This window comes from Centruroides sculpturatus, unplaced genomic scaffold (assembly GCF_000671375.1).
Source record: "Centruroides sculpturatus isolate CEXI.00-Female unplaced genomic scaffold, Cexi_2.0 scaffold1834, whole genome shotgun sequence".
In the NCBI taxonomy this organism is placed as follows: domain Eukaryota; kingdom Metazoa; phylum Arthropoda; class Arachnida; order Scorpiones; family Buthidae; genus Centruroides; species Centruroides sculpturatus.
This window is the reverse complement of record NW_019385978.1, coordinates 104,914-115,207: the sequence shown is the minus strand read 5'-3', so window position 1 is coordinate 115,207 and position 10,294 is coordinate 104,914. Positions and strand designations below refer to the sequence as shown.

The 10,294-nt window shown below is 27.8% G+C and overlaps 1 protein-coding gene across 2 annotated transcripts in view; it reads left to right on the top strand.

The window, feature by feature from the left end:
* The first annotated feature begins 2,283 nt into the window (after nt 1-2,283).
* LOC111612908 (TGF-beta receptor type-1-like) overlaps nt 2,284-10,294 on the top strand; it is a 56,086-nt gene continuing 48,075 nt past the window's right edge. The window contains exons 1-2 of one of the 2 annotated variants that reach the window (XM_023354197.1): nt 2,284-2,666; nt 2,728-2,882. In XM_023354197.1, the coding sequence (XP_023209965.1) occupies nt 2,771-2,882 (112 nt within the window). In that variant the 5' untranslated portion in view covers nt 2,284-2,666; nt 2,728-2,770. Of the gene's footprint in view, nt 2,883-10,294 lie in introns of both variants that reach the window. The other variant, XM_023354198.1, reaches the window with a different exon arrangement.

Here is a 10,294-nt window from a genome sequence, read left to right as displayed (position 1 = left end):
AAAAAAAAAAAGGTCAACAGGTGTAGCAGTCCAACCGACTCGTGGACTGTCCGGACGGTAGCACTGTCATTTAGACGCCTATGCACTGATCGAAAATAAACATACATGCATACACTGTAATTTACTATGTGGAGAACACTCATTTTATCTGTAAAGTTGATTGCAACGAATTGTGCAACAAATGAACTTGCCAAGACAGACTATAAAAAATTAATTTTCTATGTAATATTCTTAATTGCAAAGAAGCCAAATCTGGCAATGTTGCTCAGAACTGACTAAAGCGCCACTTGTAATCGTCCAATGCGCCAAGTTTGGCTCATGCGCCACGGTTTGGCCACCCCTGGTTTAAATATATAGTACTAAAACACTTTACAGAACCTTCTTAAATAAAAACTCCAGTAAGTTATTACCCATAGAAAGACTAACATTTTTTATTCTCCCTCTGATCTTCCTCAGGTCAACAGTTTAGAAAATGCATTAGAAAAGCAGAACATTTTAAAAAACAACGATTGCAGATATTCAAAAAAGTGATATAATTCTAAAACTATTGACCTGAGGAAGATCCAGAGGGAGGATTGAAACATTAGTCTTTCTATCGGTGATGACTTACTGGAGTTTTTATTTAAGAAGGTTCTGTAAAATGTTTTATTACTATATGCTGAATTCTGACATTAACAGTCTGAAAAGGTACAAAATCCCAAATTGAAAATATCCTGACATGATGATAATTCACAAACTACTAATAAAATGATGTTTCTGTGATCAAAATTTTGGCTAAGACAAATGTATTCAGTACATTATCTGAATATGATTAAATTATTTGACACTGTAGATGCATTGCTCTTCATTTACATGTTTCTAAAGTAATTTTATAATATAGTAATTATATTATAAATCGGGTGAGCAAGCAAGAGTTCAGTGGGAGCCGAAATGTAGGTTTTTCAAAATGCATGGGAGCTACAGTTCTGTACTTTTTTATTCTGTACCACAGTTCTGTACTGCAATTTTATTATATAATATAAATATAATATAAAACAAATATTGAATTTTTTTAATAAACATAATTTCACAAAATTGTGGAAATAAAATTGTAAAAATGATAATAAAAAGCAGAAATTAACACTTTCGGCAAGAACTGCATGTAACTCAAAAAGAGCTACATACAGCTCTCGGAGTTGCATTTGCCCATGTCTGTTATATATTATTGAAAAATATGATGCTCAGTTTTTAGTAGAGTTGTTACTAATTATTTTTGTATTTATAACTTTATAACACTATAACTTAATTTTAATGAAAAATAACATCTTGCATACTTTTCTTAATAAGAATTAGCATTTATCACATCAAAATTTTTCACTACTGGAATATTTTATTATTTGAAAATTATTTTATTTAGTACAGTAGAAGTTCCATAATTTCACATTTTGTGTATTTACAGTTCAATATTTGCAAAGCTAAAATTCATTTATTCAAGGAAGTATTGACAATTTTATGTTTATTAGAAGAGTTTTAATGCCGAAAGGTCATCATATACTGTGTTGCATAAGAATTAACAAAAATAACAAACTCAGTTAAGAAAGAATGATGTTTAATCTGTTTAGTATTAATATAAACATATTATACTACAGTTTGTCTTCTTATTGTCTGTTAACTATACTAATGAATTTTATCTCATAATTTCTTGGATTATTTTACTATGTGCACTTAAGTTAATAGTAAGCATTATGTTTTACAATAAGTAAAGAGAATGTCAGTGTTATAATATCAAAAGGTCATTCTTCTATCCTTACAAATCAATAATGTCATCTAAACAAAACAGAGAAATGGTAAATTATCCAAAAGATCAAAGAATGTGGTGTCCTTCAAAAACAAATTTAATGTATTAGATTATATACAGGAAAGAAATTTAACAGCTATTGTTTCTTACACTTTCATTGTAAATGAGTCTATTATCAGATACATTAAAAGAAAAAAGAATGAGATTAGAAATATGGCAGAAAAATTTCTTTATATAAAAACACTTTTTTCAATTTTTTATTTATTAATTATATACTTTTTCAAAATATTCTTTCTTCTTGTATTCACAGTAATTCATGGCAATTTTATAGAACGTAACCTTCATGAATAAGGAGCTTCTGCTATATTATATTCATCTGTCAGAATATTAGGCTTGTTGGGATTTCAGCACATCAAGTTATCAAAGTTGAATTTAGCATATTGCTGTTTTACTTTTTAGGATGCTGAAAATTCATGAAACAATCTCCAAAAATATTTTAGATTAATAAATAAATTGTAATTTTGATAACATTATTTTAGAAATTTAAATATATTAACTTCTTATTTTGTTTTTATTACTAGAATATTTTCCTTAAAATAAGATAGTAAAGTAACATTAATGTTGTGCTCAAGAATAATTAGATGATCATCCTAAGTTTTCTATGATGCTTTATAAATGTTGTCATAAATAACAACATTTATAAAATCTTGTCCATTTATTATTCTATGTAGGTGCTTTCAAAAGCATGAACTGCATCCCCCAGAAAATCCTGTTGTTTGTCATCAATCAGAAGGTAGAAATACACAATTTGTAATTAAATGCTGCAATGGTTATGACTACTGTAATCGTGATCTTTTTCCAACATTAGCACCCCCTACTACCACCTCAGGTAAGAAAAGCTATGTATTGAATCAGATGTATTGAACTTAGTTTCTTTTTCATTAATTCAGGTGTTTACATAAAGAGAAGCACTTTCCTCCAGACAAACCACATATGTGTCACAAACCCAAGCCTGGAATCATAAAAGTCACAATCTGCTGTAATGAATATGATTTTTGTAACAAGGACCTTCATCCCACACTCCCTCCTGACCATAGATTTTCAGGTGGGTTATGTGAGCTACAATGAAAACAAACAGGAAATAGCTTTGGAATAAATTCAATATGTTTGTGCAAGCTTGCTGTGTTGTTAATTTGAAATTGCTTTGCAAATAAATTTTCTCTGTACACAATTTTTTCATATGCTTTGTGATGTTTTTGCATTGTTATTGCATGACTGCATGCTATAGAGATTTTATTGCATGAATATAATTTTATGTTAATAATTGTTTAGGTGTCACTTGATGTATGTTTTATAAAACATTTTAAAAAATGTGCTTTAAAAATAATTTTAAAAATACGTATCAGTGTGAATGAAGCTGTTGTTAAATATATGATGTCTGAATATGAATAATATTGTCATTTCCATATAAAAATATTAAAAATTATTCAAAGAATAAATTTACAGAAATTCATTTTTTATGTATTATAATTTAGTATTTAACATAAATAAAACAAATTATTTAAAGATGTAGAGATGTTAAATTTAAATCTCCTATTTAGAAATACATTAAATATATTTATTTTAGTAATTTTAAACATTGTTTTTTGCTTGGAATATATGAACTATGGAACATTTGTTGAAGAAGGTAATGTTCAGTGAACTGCATCATACAAATTTTAGATAGATAAATTTCACACACAGTAATGTTCATTTTTATAATAAAACAAGCTGTTATTTATTGTGATGACATTACAATTCAGGGCTGCACTTTCTGTCATAATGCTATCAATTCTATCAATAGTAGTATCTTACCCCTGTACATCATACTTTTCCTGTTGACAAGAGAATCATGCCAGTCATCTCTGTTCTGGAGAAAAATTTTTTAATTGAAATAATGTAATTTTCAGTCCAAACCAGAAGTTCATACATAATTAATTGGGATCTCTAGCTCCTAAACTTTCCATATCTGGTCTGAACTTTCCTCTATCTTAACTCCATTTTTAGAGCTTAAGGAAGGACAGGCAGGAATTTATAGGTCTGCAAGTCTAATCACTTTTATTACAATATTTAAGAAACATTTTTTATTAGATAAATTAATCCAAAATGATTTCGACTAAATAGGAGTGTTCAAATGCAAAAATTAAGAATCATTCTATTCTAAATGTTTTCATTCCCAAGAACTTGTGCTAGATATTCAAATACTAAGAGTTCTCAGATCACACACAGTAAAGAAATAAATTAGAGAACTAAACTACTGTTTCACTCTGGTGTTGGAAATTCTAATTATATTACAGTAATACAGAGATCATATTATTTTATGATCCGATCTTTCAAGGAATTTAATTTTCTAATGAATCATTAATTTCAATCTCTATAATTATTAATAATGTTAATCAATTTGTTCTTGAATTCTCAGTAATAGTCAGTTACCTAAACTACTACACATCCATACAAAGAAAATTGGCAGCATTCATTACTTTATCCTCATTGTTTTCAATAAATTACATTCATTTCTTGTTCCTGAACTCTGTTCTAAGAAACTCATTAAAATCTTACAACTTTTTGATTCTACTCTTGGTTAATTCTGACAAATACCTTGTGTTTGTATATTCATTGTCATGGGACATTTATTTTTCTGAAATTATTCAAACTCATTCTCAGAATACAGTTTGTCATATTCAGAAGTGATTATCATAACACCAGGAAATGATTTTATTCATTTGTCTGCAACAAGTTGATTCTTAATTTTTTGTTTTATTCAGGTTAAATTACATCCTTCATATCCAAAACTCTTTTCAACTTCCCCATTAGACAGGTTTCTGGCATATAGTAAAATTTAATAGAAAATTGCTCTGTTGCAAAGTTTTGTATTTAGGCAAGTTTGTTTTATTCAGGTTCCATTTTAGACAGGTTTTACTGTATATCTTTTTTTAAAAAATACTGATAAAAGAAATTGTTACAAATTAAAATAATTTATTTTAAAAAAGTAGCCCAAAGATAATTATCCTGAGAACTTAAATATTGTGTGCATGATGAACTTCACATAAATTCATTACTCTGTAAGAAATTTATGTGATGTATTAATGTTTTCTGTATTTCTACTGCTTCAAATCTTCAAATTTTGACTGAATGTTTTTAATAAATTACAAGGGGGAAAAAATTTGTCAGTTTGAGATTTTACATTTACTATTACTATTGTTTCATTTGGTCTTGAAGTAGCATCAAAACAAAGAATTTATTTTAGACCTCTGAAATAAATTCTTTAAATCTGCAAATGAAGAAATAAATTTAAATAAAAATTTATTATGAATTTTTATTAAATTAGCTGATTTAATCTTTAACTGTTTAACCTTTGCAGAAATTAAGAGGTTTGATATGTTTTTTAGAACATCGATTTTAAAATAGAAAATTACAAATTTTTATTTTATCACCATTTAGTCATTATTTTATATTGAAAATTCATTTTCTCTGTAAAATAATGATTATTTATTATTTTTTTTTTTTTTAAATAAAATTTATATTGATTATTACATTAAATTTTTTTTTTATAAATCCTGAATAAAGAATGTTAATCATCTAATCATGAAATAAAATGCAACTGTATATTAGGTTCAGAATAATTTTTATAGATTTTATATTGGAAATGCCAACTTCATTTGAATTGATACTTCTAATAAATAACATGTTTTTGCTATTTTAAGATTTTTAATTTTTTTTTTTTTTTTAATTTGAAAACAAAAAGTTATGGTAAGTTTTCAATTATTGTAAATGAATGGTCAACTATAAATATATATATATATATACTTAAATATTTAAGTTTTAATTTGAATTTACTTTATTCATCTGTTTATATAGTTTAAAGATTATTGTTATCTTCTCAGCATGTTTCATTAAATGTGACACTAGTTTTAAATATTAATTTAAATTTTGCATGTTATTGTTGTAAAAAGTTATTGTGTAATAGTTTATAATTACTCTAGTTTTGTACACAACTTTAAAATGCTTGATTTTAGATATCTATAGATGACTTTAAGCATGTACTTGTATTTGGTGATGGATTGCATAACTTATTTATGTTTATTTTCTAATGCATCTCATATCTTTTCTTATAGCATGCAAGTTTTATGGTAGATAGTTATCTAAAGTTTGCTATGGGCATTTATCTGAAGATTGCTAAATCTTAATTATGTACCTTTCAGAAGCTATAACTATAAATATCTTTAAAAGTAGACAGGTGTTTGAATTGCATATGATTGCTCTTAAAATTGCCTGTTCTATTTTTGTTATTTTAAACACAGCAAGCTGGCAAAATCTAAAAGAAAAAACAATCACTTAATGAATCAGAGAACTAGTATCATTGAGGAGGAGGATGATGATGATAACTTCTTAATTTTCACTCAGATGAGCTGAATCAAGTATTTGATGACAAAATTAATTCAGTTTCCTTTAAAGAAGTTTGATGCAATTTCCAATCTCCAGATTCCTTTTATATCATATGAAACCCACAAATAAGTTAAACAGAAGAAAAATGAAAGGAATAGAAAAGCCATAACTTAACATCAAGTAATACAAAACCAAAATATATTGACATCTTATCACAAATAAAATATTTTGTTATATTTATTAATTTATTTTAATGAATAAATTAGTAAGTACAAGTATATTAATAAAATTGTTTTTTAAGATTCATGATTAATATAATTTATTATAATGTTTTATTTTAAAATAAATAATATATTACCTTATTTTCTATTTAATATTGCAGAAAAAAATTACATTAATAATTTTAATATTTTATGTATTAAAATTATATATACCTATATTATATATATACATATTGAGAAGTGATGGAAAAGTATACTTTTAAGTTTGAAATGGTTTGAAGATAGGTGTGATAATAGATTCAAAATTTTAATCATTTGCGGAATTAACTAATAAGTATACATTGGTGCCTCGTACTTTGAATTTAATTTGTTTCAGGAGGTCATTTGAACTCTGAATCAGTTTTCCCCATTAGAAATAATGGAAAGTAAATTCCTAGACCCTAAACAACATCCTTTTTGATAAATGTAAACAGCAAATACACATAATTCAAGGTAAAAATAACATAATTAAACATCAAAACAATAAATAAAATACATACTGTATAATAGAATGAAAATTGCATTTACCATATTTTTGTGGAATGACTGGCATGCCAGTCTGTCTGGGGAAACCATGAAATCAGATATTTCTGTATGATAAAAACCAACATTCTGGTTTAAGTGAGGTTATATATTCCTCTCTAGAGGGCATGTTAAAAAAGTGAATGAGTTATGTCACAAAAACAAGCATAGAATGAAAATTGCATTTACCATATTCTAATTGTATTCTAATTGTGAAACTGTTAACATTACATTAAAAATTACAATTATATGTTTAATTTCTTCATTTTGTCTTCTTTCTAACAAGGTAAAATACTCCTGGAATTCCAAAAGTGCTTTTTTTGTGTGTATTTTATTGTTATTTGATTCAAAAACATAAAAATAAACAGTAAATAACTACTCACCACACCAAATTAATGATAATGATGCACTTGGAACTAAATTACAGTGTGATAAAAAAACATCAAAAAACAAATGTTTTCAATGTTTTTTTTATAACACTGTAATTTGGTTCTGAACACCTGACGCAGAGCCCAGAAGGGGTTTGAAAAAGTTCTTTTTTTTTTTTTTTTTGTTTTTTATCACACTGTAATTTGGTTCTGATTGTGTCATTATAAAAATAAACATGTTAAATTTAAGAAACTTGCTGTAAATTATCTCAGCTTGCATGGATTAACAAGGACTTTCTGTGAAATTTAAGAGAAAGGTGTTATTTTTAAGACATTATAGCTCTCACTGAATTACTACTACTACTACAGTCAATAAGTTGTTAATTGTTTTATTGTCTTGTAAACAAAAACTCTCTTCCAGATTTTAAGTCAGTCAAATTACAATGTTGTTATGTTATTGTACTGGGAAGAATATTTTTTTTAATGTTTAACAGCTAGTTTTGTTAGCTTGATTAATTTTATATTTTAGTTGAAGTTTAACTGGCATGCTGGTCTTCCCTATTTATATGCCACATTCTGGTCATTCTTCAAAAATATGATACTAGTCACACATTGTCAACTTTGGTATCTTAAACATTGCTACCAGATCTGCCATATATATGCTGATTTTATATTTTTCAACAAGTTCCTTTTTCACCTCAATCATCAATACTTACTCTTAGAGTTCATTGCTTCCACATTCTTCTTGAATGCCATAATTAATAAGTAGTTAAATACAGTAGAGCATCGTTTATCGAAAACGTCGGTTATCCGAAAGAGCTCCAGTCAACAAATTTAAATTTTCGTCAGTGCTGTGGCGCTGTAATCTTTGGCTATGTCTTTGGCTACTCAAATATTTTATGTTTTTGATACTAAATTAACTTCTGAAGTATAATTTTTTATTGTTTTTATATTTTTCAATATATTTATTTTGTTCGTACAAAATAAAAAAATAATTTTTAACAATACAATAGTCTTCGTTAGGCTTAACATCGACGAAAATTCAATGCAAAGCGACATGCAACGGAGAAAAATTTCAACACAGGATAAATTAATATATTTTTTCGTACATAATTGGTTATCCGAAAAATAAGTTATCCGAACAATCCCAGTCCCCAATTGATTTGGATAAACGATGCTCTACTGTATATATAACCAAACACATCTAAAAATAAAGTTTAAAAAAGCACTGAAAATACATGAGTGTAATGCAAGAGATGCTTTTAGATTGAGAACAAGAGATGACTTGGGTGCATATCAGATGGTATTTATGCTGAGAGTGCATTTTTTTTATGCATGTGCAGTTCAAATATGGATTTATTGTTCAAACTCCAGATTGAATTTCTTTCAAACTTAGCATTCAAATTTTGGAACATTTGAAGTTAGTATCATTCAAAGTATGAAGTTACCAATGTATTCTATAAATGTATTATTTTAACCCTTAAAACATGGCACCATATTAACATATGTAATACAAATCTGCCTATTTGTAAGATGAAAATGTTTTCTTGGAAATGTTTTTGATTCTTCTCAAATTAGCTTCAGCCAAAAGTTTTTTGAAATCAAATTTATAACTTTCAATAGAATGTAGAATAAAATGGTATCAAATTAATAGTTTTAAATTCACATCAATCATTGTGCTGTTTTACTAATCTAATGAATTAAATGCATACACTGCTAAAGATGAAAAGTGTAGAAAATAATTAAAGGTAAGACACAAATAAGTTGTAAATCTTTACAACTGTTTGAATATTTTTTAAATCCTTTGCGTTCATCTATAAGAGTTGGTTTATTCCTTAGAACTTTGGCGTCACAGTCCAACAAAACACATTGCATAAGAGAGATGCTAAACCTATATTGCATAAAGCTTACTGAATGAAAATGTTCTTCTTATTCTTTTACATAGAGATCTTGTAGTTGATTGCATAAAGTAGGAGTTTTGATTATTATGGTTTTAGCACGTAAATTCCCAATTTTGATTGTATTCCTCATATTGTTTTTGTCACTAATGTGGTAGTGACTACAGGAAACTTTCTGACTACTAAACTGATGCTTCTGTGAGGGGCTAGCCAGGGATAATGAGTAACCCTGACTTCAGTATCACTTACTCAGCAACTATTCTCTAGAATAGCCCTCTGTCTAAAAGGATGGGTTTCTATTCAAAATAAGTCGAGTGCAGAGGGACTTACAGGTTGAAGGTTAATGCAAAGTGGGATTAGAGGATTTCGTAATCACTCGTTCCCTCGTCAGGATTCCCAACACCAGTTAATCAATTTTGTTATACGCGGATTAACACGCATATTGAGATGATCCAGAAATGCATCTCTCGGGGTGATTCAAATATGAGGAGACATTTCTTAACAATAATAAAACAAAAATTTAATGAACGAAATAACAAAAATCATACAAAGTGGAATAATTAATCTAAACGTATTGAGAGAGAGAGAGCTCACAATTTTTATCGTAATCATACTACCTCTGGATACTTTTTCTCTTCTTCATGTATCTTTAATGAGGGCCTTCAGTCTTTTCTAGGTAGGTCTTGCCTGGCATATATTTATAGGTTTTCTTCCCTATTTACTAACCTATCAACACATGGGAGTCTAATATGGGTGTTGGCCTTCAGGAGATGATCTGGAATACGTCTGTCTTCTAGGAGATCTTCTGGTGTACTCTTAACTAAGGGCGTTAGCCTTAGGGAGCCAATATGGAATACATCTTCCTTCTATGGAACTTCGTGACGTACTCCTCGAATTGTGCAAAATTCTTTCTATTTCTCACGACTGTTCTCCAATCAGTTCTCCACTTTTGGATTCTCTCATGTGAACAGAGGAAAAGGGGATTTATTAAGGGGTTAACAATTTCCAGGGTGCTGAGATTTATAGTACAAAAGGATGTTTCAA